General features: G+C 51.8%; 2 protein-coding genes across 4 annotated transcripts in view; both read right to left on the minus strand.

The window, feature by feature from the left end:
- Positions 1 to 5,604, minus strand: part of STX1A (syntaxin 1A) — a 48,299-nt gene extending 42,695 nt beyond the window's left edge. The window contains exon 1 of one of the 3 annotated variants that reach the window (XR_009279259.1): positions 5,521 to 5,603. Coding sequence is in view for 1 of the 3 variants with exons in the window: in XM_058854177.1 (XP_058710160.1) it covers positions 5,521 to 5,550 (30 nt within the window). In the remaining 2 variants the exon portion in view is untranslated. Of the gene's footprint in view, positions 1 to 5,520 lie in introns of all 3 variants that reach the window. The other 2 variants (XR_009279260.1, XM_058854177.1) reach the window with 2 other exon arrangements.
- Positions 5,605 to 7,217: 1,613 nt separating this feature from the next.
- Positions 7,218 to 21,657, minus strand: MKS1 (MKS transition zone complex subunit 1). The gene is made up of 17 exons (XM_058854158.1): positions 21,520 to 21,657; positions 21,228 to 21,447; positions 20,301 to 20,456; positions 19,823 to 19,920; positions 19,497 to 19,625; positions 19,072 to 19,176; positions 18,245 to 18,353; positions 17,325 to 17,381; positions 16,368 to 16,410; positions 15,810 to 15,872; positions 14,696 to 14,766; positions 13,869 to 13,932; positions 12,267 to 12,374; positions 11,610 to 11,743; positions 10,845 to 10,927; positions 10,657 to 10,754; positions 7,218 to 10,158 (listed from the first exon to the last, which is right to left on the minus strand). The coding sequence occupies exons 1-17, from the start codon at positions 21,615 to 21,617 to the stop codon at positions 10,052 to 10,054; spliced, it is 1,743 nt and encodes a 580-aa protein (XP_058710141.1). The 5' UTR covers positions 21,618 to 21,657; the 3' UTR covers positions 7,218 to 10,051.
- Between the last annotated feature and the right edge of the window lie 911 nt (positions 21,658 to 22,568).

Here is a 22,568-nt window from a genome sequence, read left to right on the forward strand (position 1 = left end):
GTCCTCTGGAAAACCAAAGCAAACAGTCATTTCATACACAAACCCAAAGTCTGACAGAAGCTGATGGAAGACCAGCAATGGCAGAGAAAAAGGCAGAGCTCATACTGGAAAACCCGCGGCAAACATCTGCAGAAGTACACCACGATGGAAGTGGCCACAGTGGCAGTGCTCTCCTGAAAACTCATAGGACAGTGAGCAGAAAACTTCATTTTTAGTCATTTCCCATGAAAAGAAACCTGGGTCTGCAAGTATTCACTAGAATCTGAAAAACTGCACTGTTAACAGAAAGTTCAGTCCCACCCTGCAGCAGATTTTGATGCTGCACAGCCAGATGTGTCCCCTGCCCCTACACCTGAGGTGCCTGTGGATGCCAGAGGAGGAGGAGGAGGCAGCAGGGAAGAGGAACCTTCTCCTGTAGAAAGAATACGCTGGCCTAGGAGCAAATGAACACATTTTGGGCAGGAGATTTGGAATTCTAAAACCAGTCAGGAGCTGGTCTAGTGGAAGATGTCCCAAGCCATGGCAATAGAGTTGGATGATATGATTCTTTGAAGGTTCCTTGGCTACTGAAGAAGAGCTTTTGGCCAGCAGATGTCCTGGGCTCCACTCACTACTTCCACCATCCTGCAAAAGGTGATGGAGGAAGAGACCCTCCTGCCAGGGGAGAGCACCTGCATCACTACAGAAAATACTCAGAGTATCACTGAAAAAGGTTGAAAGATGTTTCAGCACATCTCTCCTGTGGGACCTGAGCACCCAGAAGTCTGTCTGCTGTGTCAGCCCCATCCCTGGAAGTGTTCCAGGACAGACTGGAGAGGGCTCAGAGCAATCTGGTCCAGTAAAAGCTGTTCCTGCCTATGGCAGGGGTGTGGGAACCACATGGTCTTTGAAGGTCCTTTTCAACCCAACCCACACTGTGAGTCCATGACGCCCCTCATGCCACAGCCTGTCCCCTGCTCACAGCTCCCTGATTTGGGGGGCAAAAGCAGTGCCCACATTTCCAACACCAGCCCTGGTTCTGGCCACTGCAGGCAGGGGCACAGCAGAAGTGCAGAGGTGCAAGCAGCCTGTGACACGTCACCCCTGCCCCCTTCCCTTCCTCCAGTTCAGAAAAACTTTCTACTCCTTGTGCTTGCACAGTTGCTTCGTTTCATATTTTTCCTAAGCAAAGACAGCCTCTTTGGCTTTGTGCCTGGTCTGGTCCTGACACAGCATCGTTCCATCTCCATTTCCCATGCTGTCCTCTGCCTGCCCTCTGCTCCCCACCATCTCCTCCAGGATCATCCTGCGGACACCACGGTGCAAGGACACTCCCCTGAGGCAGGTGTGCTCAGGTCACCTGGAGCCAGGACAATACCACACACTCGCTGTTCCTGGTCTTCCACCCCGGCTCACTCTCCTCCTTTTTGCTAATATACATAATTTTCTGGAAGAAGCAATTTATCACAGTACTTAGCTTAATGAGCCTTACTGTACATGTTCTGCCTGTAGTGATAATTTTGCATATTTCCTGAGAAATCTTGTTAACGGGGAGATACATGGCAAAACAAACATTTGTACAGCTTCCGAGCAGCTCACACACAAAGACTAAAACAACAGGGATGAGACTGCACCCTTTTGGCTCCGGCCTCTCAGACACCCAGTGCACAGCTGATGTATCTGGCTGCATTAATTATCACTCTTATCACTCTCTGGTCCCCACAGATTGACACCAGGTCTCAGTGGGTCAAAAGTATTCCATATTCAGGTTGACTTCAGTGGGAGGGACTACCAAAGCCCCATGCACCAGACCTGAAGCTCCCCAACATATACCAAGGGACCCCAGGGCTCAGGGTCCCCTCTGAGGTCTGTCTGCCCCTCAGACCCTGTCCATCACCCCACCAGGCCCCTCCCAGGCTGGGGAGATGACACAGAGCTGACACAGGGTCTGGCCTTTGCCTGCAGCCATGTTTAAAGCACAGAAAAGGGTTTTCCCAGTTTTTGGCTTGTCCTACCACGGTGTGCACCCACTGCTGTGGACAGCGTTCCTGTGGCACAGGAACACCCAGGACCCCTCAGCTGCTGGGGAGCACAAGAACATGTAGCATGGACACGTAGCATGCTCACACAGGAGCATGTAGGGTTCATCTACATCACTCCTGTCACCTTTTTCCTCACCCAGCTCAGCAGACCCCAGGAGTGAGGATTCCCCGCCATCTCACCCCTCCTGCTCCAGCACCCCAAGGAAGCCAGCAAAGCAGCTGGGACCAGGAATGCTCTAAGGGCAGCCATAATGTTTGACCTTCCAGGGCAGCTCTGCTCCTCCCCACACCCAAAAAAATCAGCATTTCAATAATGCTACAACCCATCAAGCTCAGCCAGAGCAGGCGGCTGCGCGAGCTGCGGACGCGCCACCGGCTGTCACCCGCCACGTGACAGCCCCACGCACGACTGGCAGGGATGGAGGACAGATGAATTATTTACGTGACCCTTTTGGTTGAACAGAAGAGCTCAAAAGCACTGATGGCCACGAAGAGGGTTAAAAAAGGAAAGGAAGATGGCATCTAAACAAGTAAATGTATTCATCTCCAAGGTCTGGAGGGACTTCTGTAGCCGGGGGATTCTGGAAAAGATGAAGACACACAAGACCTGACCTCTGCAAACAGCAACCGTGGTCGACTTCACATTTGTGCCCCCCAGGAGTGAAAGCCTCACTGGGAACAGCATGGAATTAAGAGGAAGGGATGGATGAGGTTGGGCTGTGAGTCCTGGAGCACTGCCGCAGATTTCACCACCAGAGGAGGGGAGAGGATGGATCCACAGAGCCGGACCTGGAGCCCACCTTGCTTCCTCTCTTCCTTTATTTTTAACACCCATTTCCCACAACTCCCACTGGCAGGAAGCAGCGCTGGGAGCAGGGACTTGGCTGCCAGGAGTGGGGATTCAGCCAGCTGGGGAGGGCAGTGGGATGGCACAAACACACAAACATCACTGGAGAAATGCACACAAAAACAGCTGCTGGAGATGAACAACAGGCACAGGAGGAAAGCACACCCCAAAAAATGGGCCCTGCCAATGGCTGGAGGTTTGGAACTGGATGGTTCCTTCCAACCTAAACCATTCTGTGATCCTACAACACTGGCACATCTCCCTCACTTTGTCGCACTCTCAAAACACCATTCATAATTATTTTACCATTTGGACTTGTGTCACATCCTGGAAATCCCAATGTCTCACTCAAACAGAGCTGTCAGCTCTATGGCAGGATGGAGCACCATAGGACTCTCACAATCCTGCATGTACACACCATCTCATCAGGGCTGCTTCTGGGGGTGCTGGGGAACGGGACCAGCTCCAGACCCACTCCAGACGGGCAGGAAAGGCCACGGCTGTGACACCTGCACAGAAGCAGCTGTAAACAAAGCTCTGCTCAGCCTCATCCAAGGCATCCTGCACAGCCCATCCTCAGCTGCTCTCCTCCACAACAAGAGGACATGTTCCATCTGTAAGTTAAATTTCCTGTCCCTGGTTCAGAGCAGACCTGAGGGCACTACTTCCACAAGGGCACTGAATAAGCTCCATCCAGCAAGTCTGATCCAAACTACAGCCGAGGTTCAGAAAAGACCTGGGATTAGCATTTTAAATTTCAAGTACCATTTAAAAAATCCTGTTAAGACATGGAGCTCCTGTTCTGTAGAGCAGTGACCGCCCTGTATCCCCTCCTCTGCACCAACAATGCCAGCCCTTTTTTTTTATTAATCCTTCTTCTTTATCATCCTTGGCACAATTTAGATACTGTATTAACATGGGAAGAACCAGCCTTGGCTATTAATGAGGCAGCAGAGAGGAAACAAGTTCAAACGCTCCTGACTCTGTCCACTGCAGCATCTTGCTCCTCCCCTGGTGCCTGCCACCACTGAGGGTGTAAATCCACGCTGCCTCACTCACTGCAGTCCTGCCAAGGGGCACCCACTCGTATTCGGGGCAACTGGATGCTCAAAAGCATTTCTCTTCCCTGGGAAGAATGCTGCATCCTCAGCATGAGGCTGATGAATAAGAAGCAGCAGCAGGAATGAGGCAAAAACACATTTTATTTTTCTTAAGGCGTATTTAAAGGAACAGAGAAATTTTAAAATAATCCACGGCATCACTTCCCAGCCAGCGCCGGCTGCCAAAAGGACATTCACGAGGCTTCTTTTTTACTATTATTATTAAAAAGCCTGTTTTCCAATCCCATTTCACAGCCTGTGCTGGTGGTGGAGACAGAGCCCCATGTTTGGGTGCTTTCCAGGCAGAGTGGGGAGGCAGCTCTTGGGGGAGCCTCTTCCTCTCCCAGAATCCACAGCCACCCCTGGGCATCTACAGTCAGCCCTGAGCATTCAGAGCTGCCCAATCACCCCAAAAGCCACCCCCTCAGCCCCTTGCTGGCATCACCCCAGCTCTATCCTCCTGGCGTTTTTCAGACCAAACCAAACTCCCAGCCAAGTGATCCTGGTGGGAGCTCTGATGCCTGACCAGACTGGACACCCACAGTGGTCCCCACTGCCCCTCGCTCTATGGCAGAGTCCTCCCCACGGGACAGACCCCCCCTTGCAATCCCAGGCAGCTCTGCAGCGCCAACCGTGAAGTAATTTTTTTTTTTTTTAATCCACAATTTTTTTTATTTTTTTTTTTTTTAAAAACAAATAAGAAAAAGCACTAGAGGGAGGACCAGGGGGGTGGTACGGGGCGGGGGCTGGAGCAGCACTCCGGGATTTCGGGCTCTGCCCCTCCGTCCACTGCTGCTGTCCCCAGAGCTCGGCTCCAGGCGTGGGCAGCAGCAGCAGCGCGGCCCCGAGGGTGCAATAGGAGGCTCCGGCACGGGCAGCGGGGGCACCGGAGCCTTCCACCGATGCTCCGTGCGCGCAGCCGCCGCCTCCCACCGCCCGCGCTCCGGGACCGCGGGGGGCTCGGGGCCTCCGAGGGACACACGACCGGCTACAGCCGCACACACGAAGCCCGAGGCCTCCCGGAGAAGCCGGGGCACGGCGCTGGGGTCACCGCGGTGCAGCGGCCGCAGGCGCTCCTCGGCCCCGCCGCAGCGGCTGCGCCGGAGGATGAACACGCAAAACGGGAGCGGGGCGGGCGCGGCACGGTCCCGGGTGAGCACGGCACGACCCCGCCGCCCGCAGCGGTACAAATACACGTCTGCATCCGCTCCTGCCGGCGGTGATGCCGCTCAGCCGCCGCGGCCCCCCGGTACCGCGCAGATCGCCGCTCGCACCGCCCGTTGCCGGGGAGAACCCGAGCGGTCCGCGGCGGTGCGGGGGGCGCAGCCCGGGGGACCCCTCCCCTCCTACCCCGACATCCCGGCGATATCCAGGGGGATCATCCTCTGCTCCCAGCCCCCGCCCAACCCCCTCGCCGCCGCCGCTCAGGGCAGGGCGGCCCCTGCGCAGCGAGGGGGGGGGTCGAGACGGCTTCGGGCGGTCCCCGATGGGGGCAGAGGGTTGCCCGCATCTCCCCGTATCCCCCGCATCCCCGGCTGCGCCCCGCACTCACAGCGCGCAGCTCCCCGGTCCGGTCCTTCATCCTCGCCCCGCTGCCGCCGCCGCTGGGAACGGGCAGAGCGCGGGGAGGGGCGGGCGCGGAGCATGCGTGGAGCGGGACCGAGACGGGAGGGGGGACACCGGGGGGACCCTGCCATGATGCGGGTGGGGGAGCTGGCAGGGGGACACTCGCACCTCCGCTCAAACTGCGGGCAGCCGACCGGGGGAGGGGGGCGCACAGCTAGGAAGGTCACCGCTACAAGGGGATGTCGCCGGAGGTGGCGGGGGGGGGTCGCACCGGGGGGCAAATGAAGTGTCACAATGAGGGTCACACCCAGGGGACCTCACCATTGGGGGCATCACGTTGGAGGGGGGTCACACTTAGGGAGGGCACAAGAAGTCATACCTGGGAATAACATCTGGAGGGATCACACCTTGGGAGGTCATACCTGTGGGACATCACATCACGGTGATCCTAAGGGTGTGGAGAGATGCACAGCAGGGCATCCCCAAGAGCAGCGTGTCCCTGGGTGTCCCTGGGGCCATGGCAGTGGTGCTGGGGGTCCAGCAGACAGCGAGGTTTGGGGGCACCAACAAGATGAGCTGGCTCTGACACCCAGCCTGGAGACAAGCAGGGCATGTTGGGGGACCTACCCTGAGGACCCCAAAACCAGGCTCGCAGGGAGCAGAGAAGTGCCAGCAGGGCTCAGACAGATGCTGTCAGTTTGCCGCTTTTGGGGAAACTGGCAGTGTCGGGGAGACACCCCTCTCCCTCCCCGTTGCCAGGGATAAAAAGGAGCGGGATCTCCCATAGCCGGGTCCTGCGGGTTCTCCTGGGGCCAGTGGATCCAGCCGCAGGGCCACGGCTCGCAGTTCCCACAGTCCGACACGTGTCATCCCTGGGGTGCCCAGTGCTGGGGTACACCTGCTGCAAATGCCGGGGGTCTCCCCTGTGGGTGTTCCGGCCAACACAGCTCACCTTGTGTACAGCCTCACTCACGCCTCACTGGCCGGCACACCCCGCACATCACTCCGCTCACCCCGCACATCACCCTGCTCACCCCGCACATCACACCGCACATCACCCCGCACATCACACCGCACATCACCCCGCTCACCCCGCACATCACACCGCACATCACCCCGCACATCACACCGCACATCACCCCGCTCACCCCGCACATCACCCCGCTCACAACGCACTGTCCCATATACCATGCACGGACCCCCTCGCCCCGCACTGTCCCTTGCTTGCCCCACACAACCCTGCTAACGGCGCACTGCCCGGTTTCCCCTCTCCCCCCGGTTTCCCCGCACTGCCCGGTTTTCCCCCGGTTTCCCCCAAAGGTGAGCCCGGCCGGGGCTCCGAGCGCGGCTCTGGGGCGCGGCTCCCTCTGGCGGCTCCAGCCAGAACCTGCGGAATCGGTCTCCGGTACCCCCGGTACCCCCGGTACCCCCGGTACCCCCGGTACCCCCGGTATCACCGGTACCGGAACATGAGCAGAGGGAACAAGATCACCCAGGGAGTGGCAGAGTGGGACAGGAACCACCCCAGAGAAACAACAACCACCTAAAAGGAATCACGGGCTCTCTCCACCTCCTCATGCCTCCAGCAGCAGCCTGACAACACGCTCAGGCGCAAGCTGCCACTGCCAATGCCCTGCACAGGAAAATTTCCTACAGAAAAAAGAAAACATATGATAGGGATGATCTGTATTTTCTGTCTTTATGTAAGGAACAAGTTGAAAAATATTTCTCAGATTTTTCACAGATGAACATCTGTTATGCTGCCTGAAGAAATTTGTGCATTAGACCTTGATATTCAGCCTGACCTTTCTGGCTTTCTAAGGTCATATTAAGTCATGGGAAACCCACCTTCCCAAAAGCTGATCCTCTCATTCTCAGATCTGGAAAGCCTGAAACAACCTGGAATCACACACCTCCAAGACAAGTTTCGCTTTCACGCATTGTAGAAATCCTGCCAACTGTTGTGAAAGTCAGATGATTTTAAGTACAAGAACTTGTGAATAAATTATAGAGAAGTCTGATTCCGTCAGTCCTCTCTGATACTCTGTGTTACCCTAGAAAATTATCTTGACAGATGAGAGAGAAAGGGAAGCATCTCCAGCCTACACGGCACTAGGGTTCACTTAAAAACTTCCTTGACCCAAAGCAGTGAGGGATATTAAATCAAACCAAAGCAATCATTTCAGTGCAGGAACAGGGCACACGGACACTTATTTCTTGACTGATCCAATGAAGTGGGATTTTGCTCAGGTCAGCTTTACTCTGCCATGCATTAAAATATTGGCATTAACTGCAGAGAACGTGGGCTGCACCTTGGGAGAACAATGAGCATTAATAAAACAGCAGCAGGGGGCGAGAGGCAAAGCAGCCCAGAACTTCCCTTTGCTGCCGGGAGCCTTCCTCTGCTACTCCAATCCCGTGGCTAAAATTTAAACATACTGATCCAACAATCAACCTCCAGTAGTGATTTAATAATGACCACTTAAACCCTGTGGTGCAAATAAAATACTCCTCCCCTCCCCACACACCAGCCAGGGGAAGGACAAATCTCTGTAGGACATGGTCCTGCAGCAGCTCCTCCTGCTCAGAGATGGCAGCTCCACACATCCCAAACCCCCTGTCTTGGTGCACATCCCAATATCCTTCCCAAATACCTGTTCTGGTGCACATTCCCACCATCCTTCCCAAACATCCCTCTTGATTCACACCCCAGAGTCCTTCCCAAGCACCTCTCCTGGTGTACATTCCAGTGTCCTCCCCCAAAATCCCCTCCTGGTGCACATCCCAACAGCCTTCCCCAACATTCTTCCCTGTGCACATCCCAGTGTCCTTCTCAAACACCCTCCTGGTACACATCCCAACATCCCAGCATCCTTCACAAAGGAAGGATGCAACTCCGGGTGCACATCCCCAGTCCTGGGATGGAGCCAAGCTGAAGTGCCATTTGAGATTTCCTGACAAGTCTCCAGTTTAGAGTTATCACAGCCCAAATCTTCCTCCATTGAGACCAAAACCCATTCCTGCAGTCTGACTTCGGTGGGAAGCTGTTCCAATCATGTGAGTGATTCATCTCTAGGAGGTTTTTTTCTGTTACACTGGAATTTCTAATGGGTGTTGATTTGCATCATGCAGGCTCTGTCAACTGCCCACAGCCTTTTCCTCCACCAAGCTATCATTCCTGCCATTCCCTTTTGTTTGCACAGCTCATTTAATTCGACCCTGGAAGGCCCTGAGGGCCTTTGGGCTGAGTCCTGCCCCCACAAAGCCCAAAGCACCGGTGAGGCTGCTTGATCCAGTCTCGGACAGATGCCCATTCAGCTGGAAGTTCAGCTGGCTCTCAAAAACCATCCCAGCTCCAATTTGCTGAAAAGAATAAGCAGATAAAGCCCCAGAGAAACCAGCTACACTGCTGTAGCTGGTGTAGTCAGAGCTGGGGGGCTGCCAGCCATGTACAGACCCCAGAGTCTCACTGCTAGACCCACTCTGGGACCCCCAAGAATCTGCAGCAATTCCTGGCCTGTGCCTGGCCAGGAATGCTTGGCCACTGTCAGTCTGCAGGGAGCTATGTTCCCCTGAACTTGAGACAGAAATAAAAACAGGGGGAAAAAACTGAGAAAAGAACAGAAGAAAGTGGGTAAAGAGTGGGTAAACACAAGCTTTCCCAGGAAGCACCACAGTGTTCTGCAATCAGAGATGCAACAACGAACCACCAACAAACATCAACCTCAAATGAACAGCTTGAACAGTTCAAAGTTCAGCTGCTGTGTAAATGTTATAAACTGTTCTCACTGTCTGCAAACCTTCCAGCCTCAGCCAAAGCTCTGAGGTGAGGTGTGTTTTCAATTGTATTCCTGAACAAAGAAACCTTCTGCTCACCACTGCAGAGCCAGACCTTATGGGCACACAGAAGGAAATGCAGAATGTAACCCTTTTGTGCAGTTCTCCATCTGTCTTTCTTTGCTTGAATTTCATATATTACATGTGGCAGAGAGCTCTCTTTCTCTAGGAATGAATCAGTCTTAAGGTAGAGGTGGATGGATTAATTTTACTACTGATTGCCCTGCACACAACAGCTAACAACAATTATCAGCATTTCTCAAGAGGTTATCTACTCATTCATCTCAAACAGCATCCATGCCTTGACCTCTTCTTCTCTAAGAAGAAAACTAAATTTACCAAGTCATTTCAATTTTTCTCATTACTTCATTTTCAATCCCTGAAAAGGTGTTACAGGGTTCACAGGTTCCATATCAGTATTTCAGAAGAAATGTGAAAAATTGGTTGTATTGTTAGAGCTTGGTAACAAAGGGCCTTGAAAAACAGGGCTCCTTCCACAGGTACTTGTGGAAATGCAAATTCTGGGCCCAGAGGTGTTACAAGCTCCCTCTCCCATCCAAGGAAAACAACAAAGGAAGGGCTTCTGAAGCTTCCAGGCACCAGCACTGGGACTCCTGCTGAGGGGTGGGAGCTTGTGTTGGAGGGAGGATGCCAAGTGCTCCAAGCAGCAGAGGTGACACTCATGGCTCCAGGGGCTGGGCCACAGCAGAGGCAGAAGTGTTGAGGAGGTCCTGGGGAAGGCTCTCCCGCGCTTCCTGCATCCGGCGCCGTGCCCGCTGGAAAGCCTCTACAACACAGAGGTGACAGCAGGCCAGACAGAAATAAAAATAGGGGAAAAGAATGCGTAAGACAGCCTCAGGGAAGGGGAGGGATGTGTCTTTTCAGTGAACATCATCTCTCCTGGTGCAGGATCCCGCCTCCTATGAATAGGTTACACCACCAAAACACCTGGTGCTGCTCTACCTGCTGCTCTCTGATTTCTGTACACAATGGAATCAGACACAGAGTCTGTGCCTTAGTGCCACCAGCTCTGCCCAGTGCCAGGCAAGACTGAACAGCCCAGTCCAGGCTGTGCCCTCACACAGTGGTTACCCCTCCTGCCTGCTCAGAGCTGATGCCTCCTGAAGTTTCCAGCCCAGAGCAGAACATTTAACCTCTGCCACGGACTCAGAGCTCACAGGGAGGGGAATTGCTCCCACAGTAAAGGATTATCCTGAAATATCCAGCCCACTCTGTAAAAAGGGAGCCAAAGCTCACCAAGACAGAATGACACTGAAGGGCCTACCCAAAACATTGTAGACAGAGCTCTGCTGGCTGAAGCCTCCCAGTCGGTCCAGTACACTCTGCATGCGCTGTCTCAGGGCACTGTTCTCCAGAAAGGCTCTGCACAGAAGCACACCAGCAGGTCAGGGCTGCCAAAACCAGCACAGGAGATGGAGTTTATGGAGCTGATACTCCCTTTGCTGCACTCACTTGGACTGCTGCAGGCAATAGAGCCGGAACGTGACACTCCCTGTGGTCTTTGTCCGGAAACCAAAGCGGCTCAAGCGCTTTCCCTGCAGGGATGGCACAGGTTAGAGTAACCCCACAGTGAAAACAAGTGTGTTCCACCAGAGCACAAACTCCTGTGGGTACAGTCCTCCCTTCCCTGCAAGGTTGGAAAGAAGGGCACACAGTTCCAGGCTGTGTTGAGGGCAGGACCTAAACACTTGCAAGCTGACAGTGCAGTGCTGGGGCAGGGTTTCAGCAACTGCATCAGGGCTTGTTCCCACACAAAGCTGCCACTAACATCACCCTGCTCATTACACCAGCAGCCACCTCTGCAACTTTCTGAAGAACATGAAGTTTCTACCTGCCTCACACCCATCAGCTTCTTGCTTCAGGAAGCTGTTCCAGGCACAATACAGCCCAAATTCCTCACAGAAATCTAGGAGAAGTCTACAGCTGGTACCAAATGCTGACCTGACAAACACTTTATAGGCAGGAGTAAGCCAAGGCTTTGGTCCATGCTCCCCTACTTCTCTAAGCTGCTCACCCCTCAGAAGAGCTCTGCCTCAGTGTTTGCTCATTCCTCTGTTGAGGATCACAAGACTCATAGAGGAGACATTTCTTCAGTGAGAGTGGCAGGACCAGCAGCTCATCCTTGTTCAAATCTGGTCCAGGCTGACCATGGACACCTGAACCCAAGAGCAAAACGCACCATGTCCTGGCAAGAGGCTACTCTGCAGCTGAGCCCACCTTGAAGGTCGATGGTATCCGGATGTAGGTTAAGTCCTCCAGTTCAGGAGATCCCCCAATGAAAAACCTCCTCATTTCAGCAACAGTTCCCAGATCCACAGGACGCCAGGTGGGGATGGTGAGCATGTGGACACCTGGCCCAGGAGAAGAGGACAGCTTAGCTGCTGTGACCTGTGATTTATTCAGTCACAGAGGACAGCAAAGGCAGGTGGATATGTGCTGACCCAATCCGGAGCTGTCTAGAACGGAAACACTGCACAGTATCAGAAATGTTCTAAAAGCACGTTCCCTTGAGTCAGCCCATTCTAGTCACACAGCCAATGCTGAAAGTACCCTCTGCCCAACAGCAGTATCTCCTCATAACACACAGGGGTCACTCCCAGATCCCATGTGGGACACAGAGGGTTAATGCCATTGTGAAGATGGATGCACAGCATCACCCCAGAGCTTTATCACATCAGATGCTGTGATGGCAGTATCAAAGGATATCAAGGACAGCAGCTTAAGATGCGCCTCACATCCTTCTTTGCTGCACCCCAGACAGATGACTGCTCCCTTCAGTACACCAAATCCCTGGGACTGGCTGAATCACTTCCCAAGAGAACCACTCAACTCATTCTCTCAGACAATTAACACAATGTCCCAAGGATGCTTTACCTGGAGATGCTGGCAGCACCAAGGACCCATATCCTTCCACACGATACCTCTGCCAGAAATCCAGGGATAGGACCTCAAAGTAGAGAACAGGCCACTGAGGGAGACTGTCTGCAAGATGGGAAGCAGGTCACAGCTTTGGGAAGGAGATTATCATTGAGAGAAAGAATGCTAAATGCCCAATACCACTAGTAGGAAGCCAAAGAATCAGAGAATCATTTAGCTTGGAAAAGACCTCCAAGATCGAGTCCAACCTGTGACCAATCTCCACCTTGTCACCCAGTCCAGAACATCAAGTGCCACCTCCAGTCGTACCCTGGACACCCCCAGAGGTGAGGAATCCATCACCTCCCTGGACAGCCCCTTTTAGTGCCTGACACCCATTCTGTGAGGAAACCCCTCCTAGTGTCCAGCCTGAACCTCCCCTGGAGCAGCTTGAGGTTTCCTCTTGTCCTGCCCTTCATTCTCTAGGAGTAGAGCCCAACCTCCAGCTGGTTCTACCCTCCTGTCACGGAACTGTAGAGAGTGAGAAGGTCCTCCCTGAGCCTCCTTTTCTCCACGCTGAGTCCACCCAGCTCCCTCAGGTATTCTTTGTCCTCCAGATCCTTCCCCAGTTCTGCTCCCTCTCTGAACACACTCCAGCATCCTTCCACCACAGTCCCTTCTGTATTTCTTCTACAATGACTAACAAAGATTTATGGTTGATTAGTTTCCCCTGTAAAGATTGAACCCTCAGATTTGAAGCTGGAAACAGAATTACTGATGATAAAAATTGTGGAAAATTCTTTAAGGGCAAGTCCAGACTGGGCTGTCAATTATCTTTGAGAAGACAAGACAATATTTTGTGAATGATCTGAAGCCAAACAACAGAACCTGTTCATGTCTGACCTTTCCCACTGCTATTGGGGGAATATTAACTTGAATTCTCCTTTATCTCTCCAAGCATTTATTTTTTCCACAGTGAAACAAACTCATTGTGCTTCCTCTAGTCTGAAAATTCATTAGTGTTGGTTGAATACCCAGATCCAAAGTGTACTTTGGATTCAAGTGGAAAGGCATGCCACAGTGCTGTCCCTAGCAATTGTATCCACAGAGCAATAGGATTGGTGAGGAAGCAGCAGGAACAGGCAGCAGAGAAGCCCAGCTTAAAATAGAGCTGAAGTTTCAAAGTGACATGAACTATCTAGGGATTATACAGGTCACTGAGCGTGTCTACAAATGTAAGACTCAGCACAGAGTTTTAGTTGTGTATAAAAAAAGCTGCCTGGTTCTCCAGCTGCAGCATCCCAGGGCTCTGTGCAGCACACCAGGCACAGCAACACAGCCCTGCATGCCAGGTTTAAAGAGACAAGCCAAGAACCAAGTAGTTTTCCAACCAGATAAAGCTGTCTACAGCCTGGAAACAGGGCAACATCAATGAATCCATAAAAATGCTAATGGATTCCTGGGCAGGGCAAACACAGGATGTGTCCAAGGGCTGCATGGTGACAGGGTGAACTTTTGTTGAACCAGAAACATTTCCCTCTGTCCTTTCACCTCCAACAGGACAGACAGCACGATGGCTACAGTGGGACCAAAGGATTTCAGAGTAACAAAGAAACACACCTTCATCTTCTTGGGTGTAAAACATCTCCACAGTGAAGGGGTAGCAGAAATATGCCACATTCTCCTAGAAAAAGAACAGAGCAGAGATCAAATTCCTGGACAAAAGACTTCATCACCAGCATTGCAAAGGGCATAGAAAGCTGGGAGAAAGGAATTAATGGTAGAAAGCAGGTGATGCTGCCCAAAAAGATCAATTATATTCCACTAACAAACACGTGAGTGCAACATGGACCTGCATACACTCCCTAGAGCCATGTCAATGGAACAGGATGTTGAAAATAATAAAAGGGGAGTGACACACCTCAAGTGAAAACTCAGTCATAACTACAGGGCAGCCTCAAATTTTATAGGAGCCAAGGCAAGCACAGTACCTTAAACAATGGTATTACTAAAATGTTGTATGATAATTATTTTTGTAATATGAAAACATATAAAATACATTAAAAAGCTGATAAAGTTCAAAGTCACTGTAGAGTCTCTGCACATTCCTGCCCCAAGCAAGATGGAACAATGCTTAGTTAGCTCAGAGCATTGAAGAACACAAAAATCAGAGCTCCAAAGGCAATCAGTCAACAAGAATTAATAAAAAGGTGAGGTTCCAGAAACTGCTTGGAAGTAGATTTATTTGGTCTAATTTTATTTGGAGATGGTGGCCCCTTGAAAAAATGACAAGTATAATTAAAATAAGGAGAATCCCAAACATGTTCTGATCTTGTAAAGAGCCCTCAACTCAGGACCTTCGCTGAATATATCTGTAGTTTGTTACAAATGTTCCACTCCAGAGATTGCCTGTTCAAATTGCTCTGCAGGTCAGCAAGTGTCCTTACCCTCCCCACTCTTTTGGTGGCACAGGTCTGCGTCACTCCTGAGAGCTGCTGGAACGGGGAGCTTGACCACTCTGGGGGAAACAGGAGAAGATGAAGGCTTGGGGTGAGGCCAAACTCACAAACCAGAGCAGCTCAAAGGAGAATGTCAGTCCCTGATGACTGGGGTAAAATGTAACATCACCCACCCTGGCATTCACAGAATCACAGAATCATTAAGGTTGGAAAAGCCCTCCAATATCATCTAATCCAACCTGTGACCCATCCTCACCTTGTCAACCAGCCTAGAGCATTGAGTGCCACATCCAGTCATTCCTTGGGCACCTCCAGGGATGGCAACTCCACCACTGCTCTGGGCAGTTCCTTCTAATGCCTGACCACCCTTTCCATAGAGAAACTCTTCCTCATGTCCAACCTGAACCTCCCCTGGTGCAACTTGAGGCCCTTTCCTCTAGTCCTGTTACTTGTCTGAGAGCAGTGCCTGACCCCCACCTGGCTGCACCCTCCTGTCAGGGAGTTGTAGAGAGTGAGAAGGTTCCCCCTGGGGCTCCTCTTCTCCAGACTGAGCCCCTCCAGCTCTCTCATATGTTCCTCATATGATTTTTCCCTGCTCTAGGCACTGCTCTTTAGAACACCCTGAATTGTCCATGAAAAGCTCAACTCACATCAGGAGAAAAGTAGAGCCTTATCTAAATGTACTGAGTAGCAGAAGTGGTATCTTGACAGATATATCCAGATAGGGGAGCCAGAGCCATAGCTTCAGGAGAACTAAACATGCAGCAGGATATGCAGGTAAGTGCTGGGAGACTTATTCATCCATCAAAATTTAATATGCTAATATCAGCACAAAACATGATGGCAACATGATGAAATCAGACAAGGTCACTGTGGTGGGGAGCAGAGGAAGACTGCTCTCTGCAAGATAAGGAATGAAGTTTGGACAGACTGGTCACCACCACCTCTATGTCCCAGTCTGAGCTGAGTTCTGCCATTTTAGCTCTGGAGGATTCTAACTAGATCCCAGCCCCAACATTAATTTTTGCTGGTCTGATGGAGCAGCCAAAGCCTGTTTCATCTCTTAAGCAGCTGTGATGTGGCTGGGAATGTGAACACTCACGGTTAGGCAGCTCCAGGAAGAAATGTACGTAAAGGTTATCATACTCGTAGCCTTGAGCTGAAACTGAGAAGAGAGGATGAACTTCAGCTGTCTGATTCCACACAAATTCTTCCAGCATTCACTGTACATTTTTGGGAGAGCAACCACCAATAAACTCAAGGAAAATCAGTTATTGCTGGAAGCTGGGAAAAGTCTTCAAAGTAACAGGAGACGACCTGCAGAGAAGATTCCTTCTCCAGACTATCCCTGTTCCTGTACCACTAACCAGATGACGGAATTCACACATTTAATTGGTTTCTTTGGGAAGTTAATAGAGATTACAGCAATCTGCTCTCCTTTTTTCAGATCTAGACCTTCTTAGAACAGCTACAGCATTTGTAACCTCCAATCTGTAAATGTCTCTCAAGGGATTAGTCTGCAGGAAACAGGGAGGAGAAGGAGGAAGTAAAGGATTCTAGGGCCTCTTGAATCTAGGGATTCAAGAATCCTTGGATCACACCCTCAGCCATCCCAGCATGCCCACATTTGCCCCTATTATTGTTTACAATAAGGACTCACCTATTTCTCCATTCATGAAAAGTCTCAGAGTACCAGGAAGAGGCTGCAAAAATTAGCAGATAAACAACATAAAGAGCTCAACACTCGTGAAACCTCAACAATTCTTTCCCAACAGCATCTCACACATGTATTTTATGGATTTTCAGACATGAATGATTTACTGTTCTGGCCAGGGAGGAGGCATGATTTGTCCTATCACTTCCAGAAGTGAACAGTCCCCCTGGAAAGAGGCTCTAAACAGACCAAATCCCAGCCTGCAGGAATTTACTGTTCTGTAAATAGGTCTCTTACAGATGTGAAGATCGATATAACACACAGTGAGAAGTCACTTGCAGAAATTACAATCCTGCTTCTGTCATTTTCCTGCATTTGCCCAAGATGAGGGAGCAGGGGGGAGCACTGAGACACTCTATCAGTGTCTGGAAAAGATCAGTACTGGAAAGCACAACTTTCACTGCTTTGTATTGCATTTCACTTGATTTGTATTCACTGTATTGGCAAACAATATTTGAGAAAAAAAACACTGCAGTTTGGATAATTCAAGTGAGAATGGAAACTTCATGAGTCTGAGTGTGAGAGGGGCTGTTTACTTGCACAAAGTGGCACACAGAGCTGTTTGACATTGGAGAAGTTAACAGCAATCACTGTCCCTGAAGACATAAACTCTCCTTCCTTCTCAGAGTACTATAATCACAGGCCTTGAAGCATAGCATGCAGCCTCACAGAGGCTGTAGTGTTCAGCAGGCTCTGAACAGGCAGGATGGATTTCTGCAGACCCCAAATTCACTGCCACTTGTCCCCTCTGACCCAATTTTTTGCTTGAAGCCACGAAGTAAAAGCTGCCCACCCCCCTCCAGAGCAAACCAGTCTTTGGAGACCGAGCTGCAAGTGGCAACTCTGAGCCAGGAAACCCAGAGACAACAGAGCTCCAGTCCCTGCCAGTGCCTCTGCACTCACCATTTCAAAGTCTGAGCCCACGAGCCCACTGAGGTAATCCCTGTGCCGCCCGTACAGCTGGGAACACACACAACAACAACAAAAAAAAGTGTCATTTTGATTATATCTGCTGTTATGTACTGCAAAACTTAAACTGTATACAATTTAAACTCAAATCACTACCAGGCTTAGCACATGTGGGGTTGTTACAGCAAATATGGGGAATATAAGTGTATAAAAGAACAAAGATGCATAACTGCTAACACTGCACAGAACTTCAGCTTTGGTTCTCCAAGACCAGCTCTAAGGGAAAAGAAACTGAAGAATCAGATTTTAAATGATACCTGAAAAACACAGGTACAAACTATTCCAAGGAAATGGCCAGGCAGAGATCAGTGTAATGAAATCATTATTCCCGTGGTGACCACAAAACCAGTAAGGAAATGCACAAATAAAAATCTAAACCAAAAAGTACTTTCATAAACTATCAAGAGACAAAAAAAGCAATTCAGAAAAATCGAGATGTGAAATGAGATCCCAATATCCTGGGACATTAAAGGTAACAAGACATCATTTAATAAATATACAGGCAGCAAGAGGAAGATGAAGGAAAGGGTTTGCCCACTGCTCAAAAGGGAAGGAAAAACACTGGCAGGTGACACTAGGAAGGCACAAAATTGGGTGGTTTCTTGCATCAGTTCTCACTCCCTGAAGCACTGCAGCTAGGGGCAGGCTAACTACAGACAAGGGCTCTTTGAGGAACAAGGGATGAAGCAGGGAATAATTGCTGTAGTTCTCAGATCCCTGAGCATAATGAGGCTTAGGGCAGTGGCATTTTGTCACTTCAGATGTGCAGAGCACCAGCAGTTACATCTCCATGATGATTCCTAGCTGCTTCTGTTACCCAGAATTCATGAATATGCTCCGTGGCCAGTACTCACTTCTCTGAACACACGCTGCTCACGCTCCTCCTCCTCTGGCTTCACCTGGGCAGATGCATTCTCAATAGTGTATTCCCACACCTCTCGCTTCTCTCCATCCAGCTCGATCCTGCAGAGTCCCAAAACACATGGGAAAACTCCCCCATTATGCAGAGAATAGGCACAGGTATCAATGGGGCCCTCCTGACCCAGCAGTGTCCCCTCTACCCAGCCTGTGCAGTGAGACAAGGGCACTCACAGCCCTCTCCTCACTTCCAAGTGCCCACCAGCATCACTCCCTCAAAATGGAAGACTTACTTGCATCCACCATATGCATAATGTAATTTTACAAGGGATGTAAAATTCCATAGAAGAAGGGGGAATGGCTTCAAACTGACAGAGGGCAGGGTTAGATGGGTATTAGGAAGGAATTCTTCCCTCTGAGGGTAGTGAGCCCCTGGCAAAGGTTGCCCAGAGCAGCTGTGGCTGCCCCATCCCTGGAAGTGCCTAAGGCCAGGTTGGACAGGGCTTGGAGCAACCTGGGATAGTAGAATTTGTCCCTGCCCATGTTGGGGGTGGAACAGGATGGGCTTTAAGGTCTCTTCCAACCCAAAGTATTCCATTATTCCATGATAGATAACCTGCATCCCTAGAGACTTGCACCAAAGCCCCACACAGCACACACACTGTGACACTGAGCATAAGCACACATTAATATTTTCTTAGAAATCTCTAAAATAAATGAAATGTTTCTCAGTTTAATTGCTGATCCCCTGCCCGAAGGGTGACCAGGAAACAGCAATTTGAGTCCCCAGCCCCAGGACATGTCCCAGCCCTGTCCCACTCACCGGTAGGCTCCTTTGGTGCCAGTGAAGTCAGGCTTCACTGTGATCACCCCATTGCCATCCACCTTGATTGTGCAAAGCACATTTTCATACTCCTTGTGACCGAGCCTGAAGGAGGACACCAGGAAAACAAAGTCTAAACAGAGAACACTGATACTCTTGTGCTCTGGAACAGCAGAGCCGGTAAAGGAACTTGGGGATACAAAAGGGAACACATACACACGTTCCTACACTGGTTTAGAAGTCTTTTGGAGGTATACACTCAGCTGCCTCCCAACAGAAGAAAGAGGCAGAAAGAAATTGCAGCCCCTGTTACTAAGCTCTTGGAATTTTCCCCCCTCAAGTAATGAAAGAAACAGGAGTTTTGAGTAAGGAGGGAAGATGGATTTTATTCCGGGAAATTACGATCACTTCAGGATTTTACTTACTTCCCATAAGGTCCCAAGTCCCCCATGATGTACATGGTCTGGACAGGTGTGTTAATTACATGATTGTTCTTTATAAATTCTTCTGAAGGTTCCCAGGTGATGATTTTTGACTTCAGAGAACTTGCTTCTCTGTCAACAAGAGAACAGCACCAGTCACAGCTCACCTCAGCAGCACCAAACCCACCATGATGAGGAGTCACAATGCTGGATTACGTGTGACACAGAACAAGCCACCAGCTCCCAGGGACCAGGCTGATCCACAGCTGGGGCACCAGAACCACAAAACCTGCACGAACAAGCTCCAAGCCTGTTGAGTTGGAACTCACACAGGTCTACGGTCCTGTCTTCTCCTCCTCACATTGGCCATCCTCTCAACCAGATATGATGGCGCTTCATTATCCAAGTCAGTTACCTTCTGGCAGAGCTGGAAGAACAGACAGGAACTAGCTTAACTGGACATCTTTCCCAAACACAGCTCTCCTCTTAGAGGAGAGAACAGGTATGCACACAAACACATGCAAGGAAAAGTTGCTAAATGACTGCAGAATTCCTTCACTATTCTGGTGGCAAAATACAGCTCACTCCAGTCAGCAAGCTTCCTACAGAGCCAAGTCCCTCTGGCTGTCCCAACCACTGCTCTGAACCAGGGACATCCCACCCCAGGTCTGGGGCACCAGGGGAAACTCCTTTCCAGCAGTGTATTCTCCTGCACTCAGGGTATCTGCCTGGCTGAGAATCAAGAAATGTTCCCTCTCCAGTAGGACTGGAAGTTTTGACAGACATTGAGTAACTAAGAGCTGGTACCTCCTCTAGGTCGGTGAATCGGTCGTGGTCAGTGTAGGTGAAGATGCGACAGTTCTTCCGACCTCCAGCCTTCTCTAGCTTCTGGATCTCCTCATGGTACTGCCAGTCCAGGGGAGTCTGGCAGGCTGACTCACTCCGGTACAGATCCACCTCAAACTGACAGCACCACAGGTAAAGCAACAACAGCTGCCTTTCACCAGCTTTGGCAAAGCCACAGACATTTTTCAGCTTTTTACCAAAGCCACCCCAGAGACAAGACCCTTTGGGAATCCCAACAAATAAGGCAAGCTCCAGAGCAGCTCCAACACTGCTCAGGTACGTGGCAGCCAGCAGCAGCACCAATGCCCACCAGGAAAGCCTCGGGCACAGAAGCTCGCCCTGAAACAAGGAACCCCACAGTGAGGTGCAGAAAAGGGGGTGTCAGGAATCTCCCCCAAGCCAGTTCTGGATAGGACAGGAGACACGTGAAGCTCCTGGAGCAGGTTCAGCAGAGGGTGACAAAGTTCCTCAAGGAGCACCTTTCTTACAATGAAAAGCTGAGGGAGCTGGGGCTGTTCAGCCTCGAGAAGAGACATTGAGAGGGTACCTCATCCCCATCTGTTTCTGTCAGTATCAAAGGGGTCAGAGCATGGATCAGGCTCTGCTCCGTAAGGACCAGCAATGGGACAAGTGGAACAGGCAGGAACTGATGCCCAGAAAGATCCACCTGAAAACGAGGAAGAACTCCTTCCCTGTGCGGTGACCAAGCACTGTCCAGAGAGTGCGTGGAGTCCCCCTCACCAGAGGTATTCCAAACTGGACATGAGCCTGAGCAGCGTGCTCTTGAGTCCGTGCCGGAGCAGAGGAGTCGGACTGGATGACCCCAGTAATCCCCCCCGATCTGACCCATTCCGCCAAGTCCCTCCCGCCCCCTCACCGTGCACCCACCTGGCTGAAGAGTTTCTCCTGCCACCCCACCTCGGCCACCTCCTCCTCATCCTCCGGGGGACTCTGGGCGCCGGCGCGAGAGGCCGCGGTGACCCGCAGCGGCACCGCTCCCGCACTGGCGGTGCGATCGGCCCGGCCTGGGCGCTCGGGGCCGGCGAGCGGCGACAGCGGCGCCCGCGGCAGGAGAGGCCCGGCCGGCGCGACCCGCTGGATACGGACCCTGCGGGGAAGGAGCGGAGCGTCAGGGCTGTGCGCGCCGGCGGAACCGGGCCGGGGCCGGGCAGGCGCTCACCGTAGGCGCAAGTTGCGGACGGGGTCCCGGGAGCGGTACACGGCGGGGTCCCGGGAGCGGCACACGGCGCTACCCCCGCGCCGCGCCGCGCCCGCCATGGCCGCGCTGCGGGGAAACCGGAGCGCACGGGTGGGCAGCGCCCTCGCGCGACCGGAGCCTCCCGCACGGCCGGGCCCGCTCCGCGCACGGAGCCCGCGAAGCTCCGCGGGACACGAGTACCCACAGGGTCCGTGTGAGGGGGTCCCCACAGGGTCCGTGTGAGGGGGTCCCCACAGGCTCCGTGTGAGGGGGTCCCCACAGGCTCTATGTGAAGGGGTTCCCCTCAGGCTCCGTGTGAGGGAAGGTCCCACAGATCGCCCTGTGTGAGGGGGTCCCCACAGGGTCCGTGTGAGGGAAGGTCCCCACAGACTCCATGTGAGGGAAGGTCCCACACATCGCTCTGTGTGAGGGAAGGTCCCCACAGACTCCATGTGAGGGAAGGTCCCACACATCGCTCTGTGTGAGGGAAGGTCCCACACATCGCTCTGTGTGAGGGGGCTCCCTACAGACTCCATGTGAGGGTCCCCACAGGCTCCGTGTGAGGGAAGGTCCCCACAAGCATCGTGTGAGGGAAGGTCCCACACATCGCTCTGTGTGAGGGGCTCCCCACAGGCTCCATGTGAGGGTTCCCACAGGATCTATGTGAGGGAAGGTCCCACACATCGCTCTGTGTGAGGGAAGGTCCCACACATGGCTCTGTGTGAGGGGCTCCCCACAGACTCCATGTGAGGGTCCCCACAGCCCCTGAGGGGATTCCTTCAACCTCCGTGTGAGGATCCACACAACATCCATAGGGTTTCTTTCATATTTTCATTCTTAAAGGATTTTCCATCAATCCACGTGATCTCCGGTTTTACCTGTGTGTGATGAACCCAGTGCTTGATTCCTTCTCCCTTGAGTGTGATGTAGTTTACCAGAAGAACCTGATTCCGTCCCTTCCATTTCTCCTGGATTGGTCCAAAATTCAGGCTCTGATGCACACTGGATCTCCTGGTTGGAAAGAATGTACA

This window comes from Poecile atricapillus, chromosome 21, assembly GCF_030490865.1.
Source record: "Poecile atricapillus isolate bPoeAtr1 chromosome 21, bPoeAtr1.hap1, whole genome shotgun sequence".
In the NCBI taxonomy this organism is placed as follows: domain Eukaryota; kingdom Metazoa; phylum Chordata; class Aves; order Passeriformes; family Paridae; genus Poecile; species Poecile atricapillus.

Coding starts and splice junctions, on each gene's coding strand:
- MKS1 (XM_058854158.1), bottom strand. CDS start 21,617: ATGGCGGGCGCGGCGCGGCGCGGGGGTAGCGCCGTGTGCCGCTCCCGG. Junction 14,767..15,809: donor CTTCCTGGAGCTGCCTAACC/GTGAGTGTTCAC, acceptor TGTTTCCCCCAG/AGTGGTCAAGCTCCCCGTTC. Junction 10,928..11,609: donor GGATACCATCGACCTTCAAG/GTGGGCTCAGCT, acceptor CCATCCCTGCAG/GGAAAGCGCTTGAGCCGCTT.